Source organism: Mastacembelus armatus, chromosome 22 (assembly GCF_900324485.2).
Source record: "Mastacembelus armatus chromosome 22, fMasArm1.2, whole genome shotgun sequence".
NCBI classification, from domain to species: Eukaryota; Metazoa; Chordata; class Actinopteri; order Synbranchiformes; family Mastacembelidae; genus Mastacembelus; species Mastacembelus armatus.
In genome coordinates, this window is record NC_046654.1 from 18,885,522 (window position 1) to 18,904,976 (window position 19,455).

Below are 19,455 nucleotides of genomic sequence, written 5' to 3' on the forward strand. Positions count from 1 at the left end.
GGCAAGGAGGACACACTGCACCTAGTTGGTGAATCAGAGTGGTCACAAGTCGACTATTTGATCCTAACAGTTGCCTTGACTCAACCTCTAGATAACTTCACTTGGACAACTGAGAATTTTCAGATTCAGTTTTAGTAATTACTTTGTATGTTTAATAGATATGTTGAATAAAGACTTGAAAGGTTATGTTGATATTACTTATTTTGGTGAAGAAGAAATATTTCCTGACCAACTTGTGCAGAAAATCAGAAAAGTGCAAACAGTGCCATTATTTTTTCTGGCAACTATGCTGTATTAGGAGTTATTAAAGTAAATTGTTCAAATAGCACAAACTCAAGAATTGACCAAGAAATACAATCAAAATTTAAATTCTGAAGTGTAGCTGATTCTAACAAGAACTTCATTACCTGTGGTCTGAAGACAAAATGAAATTCTCACCTAGAAACCACTACTTACCCAACTGTAACCTGCAGATAGAGACTGAACTTTGGAATGACCTCCCAGGCTTTGCAGTGTCTGTGTCTTTGTATGTTTGGGTCACAGAAGGAAAGAAAGAGAGTTAATAGAAGATTTGGATGGAGTTGTTGCTTTATTAGTCAAGACTGAGAGGGCTAAATAACACAGACGAAACACTTTTCCCTAGCCCATGATGGCTTATAGCCAGCTGTATCTGTTACTGCTGCTGAGCTGCTACACATTGGCTCGTAAGTAAGAATCAATTTCAATTCATAGTTATTGGATTATGATACATTTATGCAAATGTTTTTTCTGTGTTTTCAGCAGATTGGCAGATTTAATATTTCCTAGTAGAGTAAACATGTGTTATTGTGTTATGAATAAGATTAAAATGACTGTGTTCTAGCTCAGTGGCCTAGTAGGTAATGCTAGGGTGACTGTGCAGCCAGTCCATACCAGGAACCTGACACTGAAAACAGAATTAAGTCATTAACACCATAATTTACACTACTGCTTTTATGTGTCAAAAATGCTCTGTGTGGAAAAACTGTAATAGCTTTATGATCCTGCAGTTTTGCAATGCCAGGTCGTTGCCATGGCTTAATGGAACAAGTAAACATAGCAGAACCATCACAAATAACATTAGAAGTAATTGTGTGTACTTACCATAAGTCAAAAGTCAAAGTCAATATGTAGCAGAGAAAAAGTTGGGTTATTAATGCTGACTCTTACTCTCTTAATGCCAGTTTACAGGAGGCATTGAGCTTATTACAAAAGAATTCCAGCTGAATATTTGCTATCGTCCCTGCTCTATGTTCTTTTCTTGCATGGATATTTGTTCAGATGCAGGCATTTGGTACTAATTCAGTTGTTGCTTAGTTTGCAGTTTAACAATTATAATTTAATGCTTTCTGCTAAAGTTTGTATAATAACCCCCGTTATTTTGCTCAGAATGTTTTGCATCCCACTGCCTGTAGTTTAAAGAGACATAATGCCCAAAACAGATTTTTATCCATAACACTTTCAAACCAATGAAGCCATTTTTTTTGCTTTATCAACTGAACTTTGAACTTATAATAAAATATGTTCATTAATTTTCGGTCTAATAATCATATATGTGATCCTTCTTTTTTTTCAGAGAAGGGCAATGAGAATGATGAAAGAATGTCAACATGTCTGTGTAAGTTTTTTTGCTCTAAATGTTCATTACTTAAAAACAAAACCCCAAAACCTTTACCATCCTTTTAAGAAGATAGTAATTAGATTGTGTTGATTGTTATGGTTTTGTACTAAAATAGTACCATTTTCTTAAAAAAAAAACAAAACAACTAATATTATTACATTTTAAGGGATTATTTAGAAAAAAGTGGTGTAATTTATAAACAAAAGCTGGACTTTGTCTGTTCATATAAGGGGTTTGCATGTGTGCACCCAGAAAGAGTTGAGTGTGTTCAGAGAGATAGAGTGGGGTAAGTGATATGTTTTTGCAAACAGACGCATGGATCTGCTAAGAGTTCAATAGTGTCTGTGCTAAACTAACAAACGCGTGACCTGTTTTCTAGACGTAGCAGCAGGGAGTGCTCTGTGCTCTTTAAGATTCTGTACAATAGCTGTTTCTCATGCCACAGAACATCATTAGCTGTTACTGAAGCCAAATGTCTGCTGCCAAATGATGATGTGGAACGTTGAACAGAACAATCCAACAGATGTAATATAATGTTCTCTTTCAGGGCAGTGTTAGCTTGAAAAGATCAGCAGTTAGAACTTTGCACATAAGGGACAAAGATCTCTCAGAGTAAATATAACCATGTGATACCATTATCTTATTGCAGGGAAATCCAGATTCAAGGCCTCTAAGAAATATGTGTACCTGTACACCACAGAGAGCACAAATGGTGTTGTGGGCACCGCCAACCTGAGGAATGGGCCTAAAGTTTCTTGTCAGGTGCTAAATGTGTTTGTCAGTTCACCTGATAACAGAAATGTCTTATCTCAGTTCCCTCCTTGTGTTTCCACTGACTCTGTGTCTGATGTGACCTGTCTTCAGGTAGAGATCGAAGTTCCCCAAACATGCAGATTTGTTATGCACACCAGAGGCTGTGTTCTCAGTGAGGTGTCTGTCATGGATCCCCAGGGCCAGCCGGTGTACAGACAAGCCCTCAGTTCTGACACCTTCCGAGCTGCCATGGAAAAGTTTGTGCAAAACCTTTTTCACATTATCTGATGTAAATACACTGACAAGGCTTGGGGTGCAAAGATTAACCAATATGTATGGAAAAAAAATGATACAGTAGTCAGATAGACAGCTGTATCATTTCAAAACCACAGCTACTAACTAAGTACTTTTGCAAAATAGGTTTAAAATCCATATGAATGGAAATAACCGATCTCTGGCAAACTTTGTGTTATTTTTACTGTGCTGCAGTCTCTAGTATCTCTGCATCTTTGTGTGTGTGTAATAATACGTTAATACATTAATTTGTTGATATTAGTAAGTGGTAACATGGCAAAAATATAACTAAGTTGTCTCGCTTTTCTTCATCCAGGAACTCTCTGAAGTTCACTGTGGAGGATGTCACTAATGTCCAGCTCTACCCTGAGAAAGATGAGCCAGTAAACATCCTGAATATTAAGAGAGGAATCATTTCAGCACTTGTGGTGCCTGTCATGGAGAATGAACAGAACAGTCCCATGGTTAGTATCATCTCACAACCCAAAAGTGGATACAGTAAAAATGCCACAGAGAAGGCACAACAATGCATGAAGATGCGTTACTGCGTAGTGCGTTGCTGCAGCAAATAAGCATCCAGTACAAGTATGAAAAGCGCAAGTGAATAGGATAAAAAATGTATGACAAGTTAAAGGACTAGTTAATGCACAAGAAAATAAAACTGCAGATCAGTACAGCTTACATTCTGCTAAATGGTAGGTCTAGATTTGGATTTGTCTCTTGTATTTCAAGGGTAAATATCATGAGATAATTCTCTCATTTGTTGTTTTCTTTCAGAGCACTGTGCATGGCCAGTGTTTAACAGACTACTTGGTGAATGTCAGAAAGGATATCGCCACAGATGTGACACTGTCCAGAGATCTGTCCCAGTGTGACAAATTCTATAGCAGGGAACTAGCCACCAGCCCGCTGGCTGTACTGCAACAGTTGGTGAGACATTAATATCTTCCTCTGACTTTCTGTGCGATCATTTTATAGTCATTGTTTTATATTACTCTATGTAAAATTATGTCCCTTTGTTAGCCTAAAATTTTGCATAATATAGTGAATAGCTCTCCAAATAGTGAAATATAAAACTATGTCATTTAAATCTTCTCAGGTCTCATTTTTCCTGACTGATTAACCTGCACAAACATTGTGGACTTTTGTTTCCAGCATCATTCCATGTCAAAGCTGATCACAAGCTCTCAAGACTGCAACTACCAGTTTGATAACAAAGATAGGCACATCAGGGCAGCCATGTGCACAGAAAAACACATCTACCTGCCCTTCTCCCATCAGTAAGGCTTCATTTGAGTGCATAAATATGCCTATATTTTATATTAGGCATTTCATATCATGATTTTCACATTATCTACCTTGTAGGGACAATGGAATATCTTCTGTGGTAACCCAGGAGCTCAGTTTTCAAAGTTCTATAAGGATCAATAACAGAGTGTTTGGTCAGTAATCATTTGAAGTGTGTCTGTAGTGCCTTACATGTATGGTTTTAGTTCATATCTGTTATTGTGAAATGCAATATTTGTGTACATAGATGTGAACTGCAGCCAAAGTAAGCCACTCCACTTTGAAGACTCTGATGATAAAACTCCAGTCCAGACAAAGGATGCTGTTCTGAGCACCTTGCGGGACCTCATGGCTTTGGCAGGGACAGACCAGCGTGAAAAGAGGACTAGCATTTTCCATAAGCTGGTGTCTAGCCTGCGCATCCTCAGAAATGAAACCCTGAGCCAGACTGTCACTGAAATGCTAGATGTTTCAGGCTGGCTCACCTGGCAGGCTCTATTCCAGTGTGGAACTCCGGAGTGCACCAGTGCCATCCTCCAGGCTCTCAGGACCATTGATGGGATATCATTGGAAGCGGATGCTCTAGTTTATGGACTGAGTCTGCAGGCTAACCCTGATGCAGCACGTGTCCGAGATATGCTCAGCATGGCTCAGTATAAACAGAGCAGGGCAATCATGTATGCTCTGGCCAATACAGTCAAAAAGTAAGTAAAAAAAGTAAAAATTGTGTGTAAAAAAAGATTTTTTTTTACACACAATTAAAAAAAATATCAGTATATATATTTAAGAATATTTAGTTATTTATATTTATATATTTATGATAAGATTTATGATATGACCTTATTTTATATTTTCTGTGCCTTGACCACAGGTTCCATAAAGGAGAGGCTACACCAGTAGTCACAGATGTGTCAAAGTTCATGGAAAAACTTTTAAATGACTGCTCAAGAGAGACTCTTAATTTTGGCTCTGACTTTCCCGCCGACCCTGAGGAGATGACCTTTCTTGTGCTCAGGGTATTGACACTCATAGAAGTATCTCAAATACTTTAGTTTTGGATTTGTTGACAGCTCTTGCCTCCAGCTTTTCTTTCAATAATCCTCAGGTTGTCAGTGTTATGGGCCAAGCCATGCAGGTTGTCAACCCAAGCCTGATTTCCTCGATTTTGCGGTGTGCTAAGAAAACAGACATTCCATTATCAAACCAAAAGGCAGCTATACAGGCCTTTAGGTTGATCAGCATCGATGATGAGGTAAAATAACACATATACATTTTTTAGACAAGCATTGAAGCTTGATGATGAACACAGCATGTTTGCTGGATTTGATGGAAATGTTTTGAACTTATAGACAACAATAAAAATCAGTAAAGAAATAAAAACTGTACTACAGTACATGCATTGTATATATGTTTCATGGCCACAAGCCAACTCTGTCATTTATCATTTGGGTGTCACAGGTTAAAAAAGGGCTCATGGAGATGTACCAAGACACACAGAGCCCCACAGAGAAACGTGTAGCAGCATACCTGATATTGATGAAGAACCCAGACCAAACCTTGGTTAAAGATGTCATGTACAACTTAGAGAATGTGGAGGATGAGCAGCTCAAGAGCTTTGTGGTCTCCCACCTGAACAACATACGCGATTCTAAAGAACCACAAATGCATCAGTGAGTAAATGGCCAACAATGATAAAATATACTGTACCTGTACAATAAATGAGTTATTTAGAGTCCACAAATACAGGGATAGGTTAACTTTATTTGGATTCTTAGCAAATTTGAGTGTCTATAATAATAATAATAAAAATATACAAAATATATGACATAAAAACCTACCTAGCCACAGAAAAGACAAATCTAATAACTAGCGACCAAATAAATTAAAACAACTAGCAGCTGATTTCAGGACAGACAGACATTTTTCTTTTGGTCAGCAGAGATAATTATAGCTAAAAATAACCTCAACAGATGAACTAACAAATGACCGCAAGGGACAATTTATGTTCTTATTTATTTATTAATTAATAGCAATAGAATTTATAGTAATATGAACATTGCTATGAAAGGGATAGAAATCTGATGCCAGTCCCTTTTTGAAATATTGTTTTAGTTTATCCTTAAAAATATCCTTTATTCTCCTTCCTAAAGAGTCAGGGAGTACATTGAGTTGGCCTTAAAAGATCTGCTGTCACCCACAAACCGTGTATTTGATGGCATGTCCCGCAACTGCAAAATGGACTCTCCCTTGGGCTCAGTACAGAGCAACATTATCTTTGATGCTAGGGACACCTTACCTAAGGAGGTGATGCTGGAGACCACAGTAAAGGTTTTTGACTACAACTATGACATTTTTGAGGTATGTCAAGAGAACATTTTTAATAATGTTTTTAAAATCATAGTTTCATAGGTTGTCCAACATTCAAAATCTCCCCCTTCAAGGTCGGTGTTGAGGGAACAGGATTTGAACCAACAATTGATGCTCTTTTTGGGGAGAAGGGTTTCTTCCCAGACTCCATCTCCAGAGTAATGTACTGGGCAGATGACAAAGCACAGCTGCTTAGAGATGTTTTGGAACGAATCCCCCTTGACAGGGACAGAATGAAAAGACAGGTGAAATGATTTCTGGATATCTCATCATCATTATCATATTGTGCTTGTTTGTGCTATCACATGAACAAAACCTTATCCTTTCTACTTGTAATCAGCTTCATTACATGTACTGTAGATGGCCACAAATTAAAACACAAACTGGTAAAATCACTTCAGGTCCCAGAGGATCTTCTGAGTGGTATCACAAACAGTGTCCAGAAGCTCATCAACGACATGCGTGTCTCTCCAGCCCCTGAAGCTTTTGCCTATCTTCAGCTTCTTGGAAACGAGATAGGATACGTAAAGACCAGTGAAATGAGAAAGATGATGGAGACTCTGGTTATGTACTGTGACTTTTTCTTCAGGATGATGCCTTTGAAGGTCAGATGTTTTTTCCTCACATGAATTTTGACCAGCTGATCACCTTTGGGACACAATGTTAGCTTGGCTAAAAGTTAATGTTGTTAATACTAAGTTACAGTGCTAAATCAGATTTCTTATAATTCTTGTGCCACACAACAATCGTATTATGATTATGATTTACAGTGTCTTCTTGGCTGGATTTTATAGCAATTTACAAGCCACAATTTGACAATTTGATATCCAGTAACCCCTTGATGTCACTAGCTGATGTGCCTATCTTTGTATTTTAACTGCAATTAAATCATACAACCTGTTTGTTTTCTGTCCAACAGGTCTTTTCTACATTGACTTCCAGCACAGAAAATGAAGTCTTTGCCCACTACATCTTCATGGAGAATGCCTTCACTCTGCCCACTGCGTCAGGCTTCCCTTTGAAGTTCTCATTCGCTGGTGTGTTTGCACCTGGGGCCAAAGGAGGCCTGAGCCACTCAGCTCCCAATGCAATGGTAAATTAGTTTTGCTTCATCCTAGTTTAGTTACTATTCCATTTTATGTGTATGTCTCCTGTGAATTGCAGTTTTCAGCAATTCTATTGTATTCTCCTCCTTGCAGACTACCTTGTCATTCATGCCTTCAGTTGGGCTAGAATTCATCACTCAGATGGGTGTGCATGCGCCAGACTATGTGGAGACTAGGCTTGAGATGCACACTAACATGCACCATGAGAGTTCCCTCAATGCTAAGGTGACCATGAACAGAAACGAGATGAGACTGTCCATACCTGCTCCCACGTCAAACATTCAGTTGCTCAGTTTTAGGTCAGTGTTAACTACTGTTTGTCAAATGACACAAAAACTCTATCAGTGGTTGCAGGTGTCATGCTGTTTCTCACCATTTATAGCTCTCCTCTCTCTATTTACAGCAACAAGGTGCTGTCAGTCTCTTCTGGACAAACAAGAATAGTGCCATCCCTAGTGGAGCACCAAAAGGACTTAAATGAATGCCATCCCTTATTCACTGGTCTGAAATTGTGCACAGTAGTGTGCTACTCCAATGGTGCTTCCACGGACAATGCCCCATATTATCCTCTGACTGGAGAAACCAGGTAGCTACGTTAGCAAATATTGACTGTAAACCCAATGAGTTTTTAATGGTTTTTTAATGGAGTTTTAACAACCTAAAGGCCTGTATATTTTAATTAAGGGAGTACTTTTACACAAACTATAGCTTTAATGAAAGAGCAACATTTAATTAAACCTGTGTTTTTACTCAGGTTTGCAGTGGAAATCCAACCCACAGGGGAAGTTTCAAAGTACACTGCCACCATCACTGATGAAACTCTGAGAGATGGTAAAAAGGGTCGTCATAAAGTAGAATCTCTGAAGCTAACTCTGAAGACAGAAGGTATTTCTTGAAACATTATCTGTGTGTGTGCAGGTCTGTGCATGTGTAACTAACTGTAAATGTAGGCCAACTGCCATACACCGATGGTATAAAAACTACATTTTGAAAACAGAATTGTCATTGAGCATAATCTGGAGTTTTGTGTAATTATTTCAAGTTGTAATTCTCTTGAAGTCACCAGTTTTCACTGTTCATAGAGGTAAACACTGTCTGAGTTTAACTTTTGCTGTTGCTAGGTGACCATTCTACAGAAGCCACTGCATCTTTGAAATACAACCGCAATAAGAACATTTTAACCACTGAGGTTGTCATTCCTGATTATGATGTGGAAGCAGGCATCAAGCTAGCTGTAACTCACAGTGATGCTAAAGTGAAGAAGATGCATGGTATCAATATTGATGTCACCAACAAGAACATCCCACAGCTGACTCTTGTTGGACGCACAAGGTACATATTTCTACAAATATCTATCAGTAAAGATAGATAAAAAACATTTGGACAAATGCAAACAATTGAAACATTAATAGCAGTCTTACCAACCTACATGTTTATGTTTTAAATGCAGACTTGACATGATGAAGGATGCCATGCTACAACTCCAGATGGTCATTCCATTCCTGAAAACTGATGCATCTATCACTGCAACCCTGAAGAAGGATGAGAATGTGCTGATGGAATTGGAGACAGCCATTAGCCTCCCTGAGACATCCTACCAACAGAAAGCTTCCCTCAAATATGGTAACTGACAGCCATCACTCACATCTTCAACACAAGATATAGCATTCATTTATTTGTAGCTTTTTGTTTATATTTGGATTAATTTGGATTTTCTCTTTACAGATAATGACAAATTTGAAGTGGAACTGAAATCAGACCTGAAATCAAAGATTCAGAAACTGATCCCAAATATAAAAGATTATTACAATCAACTGCAACAGCTCATTGATGATAACCTGGACCAGAAAGTGGCAAAGACTGATATGAAACTACGCCATATAGTCACCAAAGGAATTGAGGTGTCATTTTCATATTATGCATTACATTTATATAAAGAAGTCCTATTTTTATTCAAGTTAGTCTCTGTCTGTTGTTTAGCATATTTAAAAACAAAAATACTTTTGACAAAGCAGTTAAAAAATGACTTTTGATGCAACACATCCAGATAGCATCTGCATTTTATTAAATATCTCTTGTTTTTTGTAAAAACCTGTCTCCTACATTCCCACAGTGCAACCTGACTTTAATAAAACAGTCTGGTGTGTTATGCTAGTGGTGGCTAATGTAATCTGGAGCCATAACTCCAGTCGGCATGTTTCATATGTTCATTTACCACCTGAGAATGTTTAGAAGGGTTGTCCATTCAGTAAACAATATTGTTTGGACAGAGATGCATACAGTTCTCATGAGCATTATACTTTTTGATCAAAGTGAGATGAATTAATCTTCATATTACACTGAAGGCAGGCAATATATGGCTGGACAAACTGTCAACACGCATCCCATATTTGGCAAGCCTGAAAAGCAAGAGGAGCATCTCAGATCTGACATTACCTGCTCTGCCTGAGAAATTGTTTCTGCAGTCGTAAGTGTTTAATATATCATTTAAGAAAGTTTTTTTGCTTTCAAATATTAACAGACATGATCCCTAAATTAGCATTTCAGTCATACCCATTGAACTGTCAATGGATTCACAATCCATGTACAATTTATTAATATATCTTCAGATGCAAAGTCTAAAATTAGAATGTTATTAATTGTGCTTTTTTTTTTACCTTAGTGACAGCTTGTTCCGATACCAATTTAACAAGAATAAGATGACCATCTCCCTTCCCCTTCCACTTGGAGGCAAAAATTCAAAAGAATTGAACATCCCAACAAGTCTGTCAATTCCCCTCATAGATTTACCACATATAGGTATATATATCCCCAGCAAAAATTATCCACTACCATCATTCACTATTCAGCCTTCTTTGGATTTCACTGTCCCCCTTCTCGGCGTTGCTGAAGCATCAACCAAGATCCACAGCAATTTTTACAATTGGGAAGGCTCCATCTCTGGAGGCAACAACACTGTTGATGTCCCCAGATACATTGCACAGATCAAAGTTATGGCACAATCACCTTTCAACCTACTGTCGTATAAGCTGGAAGGTAAACATCTTCTTAAAATGCAGGTTTTCAACAGCTAATGAATTATGGTGTGGGTTTTGTTATATTCAGGTCTTCCCTATGTTCCCTGGTCCCTATGTTCCCCGGTACCTATGTTCCCCAGGGCATAATGCACATGTTGGTTTTCTGCTACATTGTGTGTCGTATTTGAACCAGCTCTCGAATCCTGAATAAAAGGCTAACAACTAAACAATATGAAATACATATTGAATACAAGCCATATCTGTTATGCCCCGGAGGGCATAACACGAATACTCACTTTTAACATAATATGTCACATACAAAAATCAATACTAACACAAGTGAAAATTTTAGGGATCTAAAATACCATGTGGCCCCAATTTTGTGTAAGATATAATCAGTTGTGAGCATTTTGGTTGATTTGTAATTATTCCATATTATATGTCTAAAGTTATAATCAGACAGTGACAAATTGATGAAACAAACAACAAATGGATGCCCATAATTGAAACCCTTGAAACCCATTGATTTTTGTTTGACCTTTGTTAATGTCCTGTTGAAAATCTTTTTAAATACGGCAACATCATAAATAGTTACCCGGGAACATAGAAACATACCTATATTCACTAGGAGATATGGGCATGACCTTTAGGATTTTAAAAACTTTGTGTATATTTAGTTACTGATAGTTAGTTTCCTCTGGCTCAATGATAACATAGGTCTTTTAGTAACGTGCAGCACCTAATATTTTGACAGATAAATGTGTTCAGAGCAAACTACATCTTTGCTGGTGCTGTTATAGATACTAATAACACTATTGTTTCTTTTCATTTCTATCAAGGAACTGGGATGATGTCAGGAAGTGGTGATGATAATCTCAAGTATCTTCTGAACAGTTCCTTTAACCATTGCCTCATTGATGCAAGCCTCAGCATTTTGGAGACATTCCGGGTAACAAACAAGTTAAATGCAAAAGCCAACTACAAGATTGAAGCCTCAAGTCCAATAGGCCTGCAAGCCTCTATCTATTATTCTGCTCAGTCAACTTCCACTCTAAATTCAGATGAAGTCTCAGGAGATGGCACTGTGGATGGACTGCTTAAAATGGGTTCATATTACACCAACACTTCCTACACCCAAAGCTACAATTTGCGTCCACTAGATAGAGAGGGAAGAGGACAATCCACCCTGTACTTTGACTCACCTTTCATTCAACTACACAACATGATCCATGGAGTTTATGCAAACTCTGAGTTGAACATTGTGTCCAAAACCAATGCACAGAAGCATGTCATCAAGCATGTAGCAGAGCTCAAGTATAAAGATTCACAAGTGACCCTAAAATGCAACATGGTTGCCACAGCCATGGACATATCACTTAATAACAAAGTTGAATTTGGTGTGTCCAGCCATAAGGCCATCCTGAGAATTGAGTCGCAGGCAGATGATAACAAAAATAGGGCATACTCACTTATAATGGGATCTCTGGATTCAAATGGGCTTGAGGTGAATTCTGAGGGTTCCCTTACATTTGACACAGGTCGTGGATTGCACAGAGTATCTGTTATCATTGGCAGAAATGGTCTGACCGCTAGTGGAACTAACAGCATTCAGTGCAGCCCTGTGACAGTGGAGAATATCTTCAGTGGTGCCATAGATATCAAAGGAGCATCTCTGTCCTCCAGAACCAAAGTGATGGCTGAAGAGAACAGAGGAGAGCTGAACATTGAAGGCAAAATCACAGCAGCAGAAGCTGCTTTGTATGGTATTCTCAAGGGCGATGTATATGATGCAGTCACAAGAAATAACATGAATCTTGTACTGAACCAAAGGGCTCTGACCTTTACGAGCAATACCATGGGAAGAATGAATCAGATGAAAATGGAAAATAGTCACACTCTGACCCTCACTCTATGGACTCTAGCCCTCCGCTCCAAGATGAACAGTTTCATATGTGAAGATATTCACTACAAGCAAGATACCAAGATTGATATAAAACCATTTATTATTTCATTTGATATGACAAATGATGCAAAGTTTTATGATGTCAGTTTAAACAATGAAGGCCACATGAAGCTTCAGCAAGCTACAGTGGACCTATGTGGAAGTACGAATGGAGCTTATGCAGAACAACACAATATTAAACATACCTATGAACTCACCTATAATGGTATGGCTGGAACAATCAAATCCAGCATATCTGGAGATGTAATGGATGCCCAGCTAAGTCACAAATGTGAACTTGAGTTTGCTGGACTTTCCTCCAAGTCAAACTGCGAATCACGACTAAACTCCGAGCCTCTACGTTTTGATGGCACCATTCGCACCATGGCCGTACCTTTTAGCCTCACTATTGATACTTTGGTCAATAGTGATGGAGAAGTTAATCTATTCGGCAAGCAGATCGGTCATCTTTACAGCAGGCTTTTAGCTAAAGCTGAGCCTTTAGCGCTTGCATACTCACATGACAGTCAGGTATCAACCACACATATACGTCCAAGTGGAGAGACTTCTGCTAATTTAGAAAACAAATTTGCTAGTTTACTGACACCGAGTGACCAATCTTTGACCTGGAAAATAAAATCTAACCTGAACAACCATGCTTATAACCAGGACATCAGTACTTACAATAATCCTGCAAAGATTGGATTTGAGTTTTCAGGAGCTATGTTAACAGACATTTTTAGCCAATTGGGCAAAAACCAAGGATCCATACCCTCAATACAAGAATTCAGTATGGCTGGTTTCATCAAGTATGACAAAAACAGTAACTGTCATATGATTGAGATCCCATTCATTAAGAGCTTTCCTGCAGCTTTTGAGCACCTTAAAAACACACTTGTACGAAACTTAGAATCACTTCAACAATTCATCATGGATTTAGATATTATTCAGCTAAATGATAACTTTAGAGCAACGTTGAATCAGCTACCAATGCAACTGAATGACTTTATGCAAGACATGGACTTGGAGAACAAAGTGAATGAAGTAAAAACAAAGCTTGACTATTTGCTCAATGGGTTTGCTGTAACAATGGACGACTTGGAGCTTGTGATGAACAACTTGAGAGGGAACCTGGAACATAAAGTGATAGATATTGCTACCAAAATTAGAGACCTCATCTTAACAGTTGAAGACTATATCAAGGCAGGGCATCTTGCCAACAAGATAACTACTGTATTTTTAGAGATTGGAAATCGGCTTCACAACTTTGATGAGAAGTACAAAATCAAGCAGTCACTTGTCAGAGCACTTCATGCCACTGAGGACATCATCAGACAGATTGATTTACACAAGCTCACAGAAAGCAGTGCTACATGGCTGCAGGAGTTTGATTCTAAATACAGAATCTTGGAAAAAATCAAAGACAAAATGTCTGAAATAAAACAGGCAATTGAGAACTTTGATGTCAACATGTTTTTCCAAGATGTAACAGATTCTCTTCTCTCAGTTGATTTGGCCATGTATATTGAGCAGCTATCATACAAAATACCCACTTCAGAGATAACAAATGTGATCGAATCTATGAATGATGTTATTGTCAACTGGCTGGACGAATATGAAGTCCCCAAAAAACTCAATGCAGTGTATTCCTACATTAGAGACCTATTTTTAAAATATGGTCTTCATGATAAATTTAAAGACTTAATGGATGAGGCAGTCATTCTCATCAAGGAACTGAAAATGGTAGAGACCCTGCAATCACTGGTAAATGCTCTGAGATCAATTAACTTTGAATTTGTTTATAATAACATCATGCAATTCTTGAGCAGTGTGACAAGCCACCTCAGCATGGTTGACTTTAAGAAAAGCATTGATGGTGTTAATAGGAAAATTTCTTCAATGCTTAAATCAATGAAGGAATTTAACTACAATGCATTTGTTGATGACACCAACAAGAAGATTGTTAAACTAACAGACTATGTCAACAAGCAGATAAAAATATATGAGATAGTAGAAAAAATTGAAGCTGTTAGGGAATTTTTTAGAGAAATTCAGACTTCCATCTTCACATATTTGGATGAACTTAAAAACACAAAGGTGGCTGATGCTCTAAAGAATCTAAAAAAATTGATTGACACTACATTTTATAATGACATAAAGATGAAAGTGCAGGATATCCTTGAGGACATCAGACAAAGAATCCTTGATATGGATATCAGAGACGAAATGTGCACTCACCTCCAAAGAGCAAGTGAATCCTATGGCAATATTGTTGCCTTTGTTTCTGCACAGTTTACCAAACTGACAGAGAATATCAGAAAACTGGTGAAGGACAACACAATCATCTCCCAGATGAAGGAAACTATAGATGTAACTCTTGGTGCACTGAAAAGAGCTGAGTTTGAAATTGACAGTTTTACTGTACCATTCACAGACCTTGTCATTCCAGCTTTTACAGTTAACCTCTACAGACTGCAGGAGATCAGGATCCCAGCTCAAATTTCAGTCCCAGAGTTCACTATTCTCAACTCCTATACAGTTTCTGCCTTTAGCATCGACTTTGAAAAGATCAAAGCGAAAATAGTTGCAATCATAGACAACCTCAGAGAATTTGAGATCCAAACACCTGACCCCGAGGAAATCTTTGGTGACCTAAAAATTCTCTATTCCTTATTTGAGCTACCAGATCTTACCTTCCCCGAAATAACTCTTTTGGAAATAAAATTTTCACCAATCCACATTCCCAAATTAAATCTGAAGAACTTTGAAATCACAATGCTTCCAATTCCAGAGATCAGATTACCTGAGGTTCCCGGTGACATTTGTCTCCCAGTTTTTGGCAAGCTCCATGGGGAATTTAGAGTGAACACCCCACAGTATACTTCTGTTAGTTCAGGGAAAATTGAGAACTCAACCTCGATACCCCAGAACCCCAAGTTTACAGCCACCATTGTCTCTTATGCAAAATCATCCATTGAGCTCCTTAAGTACACCTTTGAAGCAAACGCTCAGTTGGAAGCTCCCAGAATGAAGAAGTTGCTATTCACAGAAACTGTGAAAGCTACACATATGGCCTTCTCCACTGATCATGAAGGATCCATGACATTCACTGGCTCTGCTGCTGAGGCTTCTGCCATGACTAATATCAAGGCCACAGCTCGAATGTACACAGCAGACATGGTCAACAATATAGCACTTACACTGAAGAGTGGGATCTCTGCAGCTATAGACACAAGCTACAGCCACACCTTGGACATCCCATCAATTAAAACTTCAAGCCAGGCATCAATTAAACAAAATATAGCAGCCATAGTGGAAGCTGGCAGAGTTTATGTGACCAGTGAAAGTAATGGTAATGGAAAGTGGTCAATTCAAGACTATGCTGATGAAGTCACACACAAAAGCAAAATCGAATTCAACTTCAATTTTAGCACTGCAAAATTCACTTTTGTAGGAGAAACAGACTGTAAGGCATTAAAAGTAAAGAAAACACTGACTGTTGACTCATTAACCTTAAGCCATATTACTGTTGAAGCAAAATGTGAAACTGATGCTCCATCCATCAAGAAGAGTGTTATGGTTTTACATGGGGAGGCACATATTGGGAACTTGAAACTTGCACTGACAGCCTCTCATGATGCTGAATTCAGTGGACGTCTGACTGGAACTATGTCCAACTTGCTGGAATTTAGGATTCATCCATTTGAGATTGTCCTTGATATTAAAAACAAAATAAACTCAAAGATTTTTCTCCCTCTGAAACTCACTGGCAAGGTGGATCTCCAGCATGATTATGAGATCATACTTAACCCTAAGAAGCAACGTGCTTGGTGGTTTGCTTTAGCAAGATTCAACCAGTACAATTACAATCACAACTTCACAGCAGAAAACAATGAAATGGACATCTTATTCCACACATTGGCTAATGGAGAGGCTAATCTGGACTTTTTGACTGTTCCTCTCTCTGTGCCAGAGATAACCATACCTTGTCTTCAAATTAAAACCCCTGAGGTCAGAGACTTCTCTTTGTGGGAACATGGTGGATTCAAAACCTTGCTTACATCGCCTCAACAATCATTTGATTTGAACCTGAAGCTTCATTACTACAAGAATCCTGACACACACATCTTTGAAATATACCTTGAACCAATCTACAGTGCAATCGGTGACATCAGAGTCATCCAGACTCGATTTGAACAATTTAGAGACAAAGTAGTTGCACTTCTCAAAGATTCCTATAATCAAGCAAAGTCACAGTTTATTAAACACAAAATTGACACTTCAAGCCAGCCTCCCAATCTTCTCTCTGCCTGGATACAAAATACCATTATTGAATATTGGGCTTTCTGCTTTCAGGGCAGAGATGCCAGCTTTTAGCTATTTCATTCCTAAAGAAATCAGCACACCAAGTTAAAAAGCTCCAGGTATAGGTTTTTCTGTGCCATCCTATACCCTTGTGTTACCATCTCTGTCGTTACCTACCATGTTCCAGAAACTTCAGTGAAATGAAGCCACCCATTTTCACACTACCAGCCATTCAAAACAACATCACAATTCCAGCCATGGGCAAAATAACTTGTGACTTTTTTTTCAAATCCACTGTGATTATCCGAAGTACTAATGCTGGACTTTACAACCATTCCGATATTGTTATTCGGTTCGGTGCTTCCTCAACATCAGTGTTTGACATTTTTAATGGAAGAATTGATGGCAATTGTTAAATCTACAAATAGATTGGTGTTATTTGTGGTCCAATATCGCACTGCTAAAACTATGCCTCTTGATTTATTCCCTCACCTTCAGTCTATTCCTAACAAGGATGTTGATGTAGTCACTGCAACAGCCACACTAAGAAACTCTCGGACGTTAATCTTACAGATGTCATGCAATTGGGATTTCCTTCATGATGTGTTTGAACGGAACAAGGACAGAATTCCTGCTATGACTAACGCTGTGCTCAAGTCCATTAACAAATATCACACTGCATACTTTGGCTTTGATCCCAACCGTGGTGGCATGAAGCTGAAAAACACAGTTTCCAATGTCATAGAAAAAGCCTATCAAGAGGTTTTTATGCTTTTAAACACACTACAGAATTTAGTCAAACACATTGGGGATCAAGCAAAAGACATGTACAAGGAAGGCTTCTGACAGCTTGATGTCCATAACTATGGAGGATGTTATAAACAGGTTGACTCGTGAGAGTAGACCTGTTTTTAAACACATTAAAGATAAGAGTTATGGCTTGTTAGATGCAGTCACAAAGTTGATTAATACGAAGTTTACTCTGCCTGGATCTGAAAAGAATATCTCCAACCTGGAGCTGTTCCACCTAACTTGTTGGTCTGTATCAAGATGCATTGACATGGTTGTCGAAACGTTTGTCAGCCTCATGGAGAAGATTTCTAGATACATCAAGGGAAAAGAGTTCACCATACCTGGAACTGATGTTGCTGTTAATGGAAATGAGTTCATGGACAAACTGAACTCTTCTAAATGATCTGTATATGGTCAGCTGAAACATTCACTGCATATGGTATTCACTTTGCCTAACACAGCCAATAATGTCTTCCAAGTGACTGCTAAAAAGGGTGAGAATTTCATCGCCTTCCTAAAAAATGAAAACATTGAAATTGCATCTCAGGTTGATTTTGTCTCTACAGAGCTTCTGCAGTCTTCGAAACAACATACTGATGAGGCGAAAAGACATGTGGCTGAGTATAAAGCTCTTACCAAACTGAAGATCCAAGAGGCTTATAATGCTTTAAAGTATGGAGCATATAAATAATAATGGCAAGGAGTTTATCAGTATTTCGCAGTCACATCTGCAGACAGGACTTCATGATAGCATAGATTTAATGAGAAGGACATCCCAGAGCTCAGCGCCTTACTTTAAAGTTAGCAATAAAAAGATTGACATTGAAATCCCTTTACCCTTCCTTTGGAGGTCTTTTACTGAATGGCCAGCACAATCCAGGCCGTGAATCATGCATCCCTTGATAGAGTGGTGTTATTATCACAAACCAGATTTATTGTTTAAATAAAACATTGTTGAAAGGTGATTTAATGGAATATAAAATATGATTTATTTTTATTGGACAATCTATACAATTATGATCTTAGATTGTTAAACACAGGTTATTGTTTGATGATGATCAATTAAACAACACTTGAATACTTATATTTGTTTGTGATATTGTCTCAACATTTCTTTATATATGACATACATTTGTAGCATTGGATTTATGTGACAGCTATAGTTACCAGTGACTTCAGATGAAGAATTTCATTATAAAGCATAAACATTTATGAAATACACACATTGTGTGTGTGTTTTTCCTCACCCATCGATCATCCCACAACCCTAGTAAGAATTAAAGGACAATATTCAGATGCCCCTAATGAGCATATGAAGTTTTTGTTTGCTGTAATCATTCTGCCTGTCCAGACATTAAGAAATTCCTTCATAATGTGTGTCCAACATAAGTAATGGAACCAAAATCCTCGTGGTCTGAGTCTGACAAATCAAGCAGTGTGATTCGACGTTACAGTCCAACCCCCTTCTGTGAAACCACTTTCAATTATGAACTCACATCTGAAATACTCACTAAAACAGAGAGAGACACAATGTAATGCAGAACTGGTGTAAATTCACATGACCTTTGACAAACAAAACTGCAGTGCTGGAAAAAAACTATGAGAATTTGACCTTTCTCTGGCCTCCTGTGATCACACTGTGACACTTGCTGTATAATATAGAAAATAAGTCAGAATCATATGGTGGTCAACATTAGGAATGCTTTTTGAAAAGTAATGGTATAATGACCTTGATCTGTTTTTAATCAAAGAAGACAGTATTAGTATTGGTATGGTGTTAGTATGAAAACAGTATGCTTCTTTTAAGAGTGAAAGTGGAAATTATAGTTGGCTGTGAAAGGTATTATATTCTCTGTGTTCTGCTCAGTTTTACCACTCATCATGATGAGTCACTCATAAATTCTTCTGAACTAAATTACAAAAGTATGGTTTTGTACTTGCCAGGTACAGATA

General features: G+C 38.0%; 1 protein-coding gene across 1 annotated transcript; it reads left to right on the top strand.

Moving 5' to 3' along the window:
- Nucleotides 1–649: 649 nt before the first annotated feature.
- On the top strand, nt 650–18,389 carry LOC113130097 (apolipoprotein B-100-like). The gene is given in 30 exon segments (XM_033325021.1): nt 650–704; nt 1,595–1,636; nt 2,289–2,401; nt 2,504–2,649; nt 3,003–3,150; nt 3,464–3,616; nt 3,842–3,966; nt 4,052–4,128; nt 4,221–4,677; nt 4,845–4,989; nt 5,079–5,225; nt 5,432–5,643; nt 6,124–6,331; nt 6,415–6,585; nt 6,742–6,945; nt 7,260–7,433; nt 7,540–7,745; nt 7,850–8,032; nt 8,201–8,331; nt 8,568–8,778; nt 8,897–9,069; nt 9,172–9,347; nt 9,792–9,913; nt 10,109–10,482; nt 11,303–16,700; nt 16,702–16,893; nt 16,895–17,120; nt 17,209–17,541; nt 17,543–18,172; nt 18,174–18,389. Coding segments are annotated over 30 exon segments (11,148 nt in total).
- Nucleotides 18,390–19,455: the final 1,066 nt, after the last annotated feature.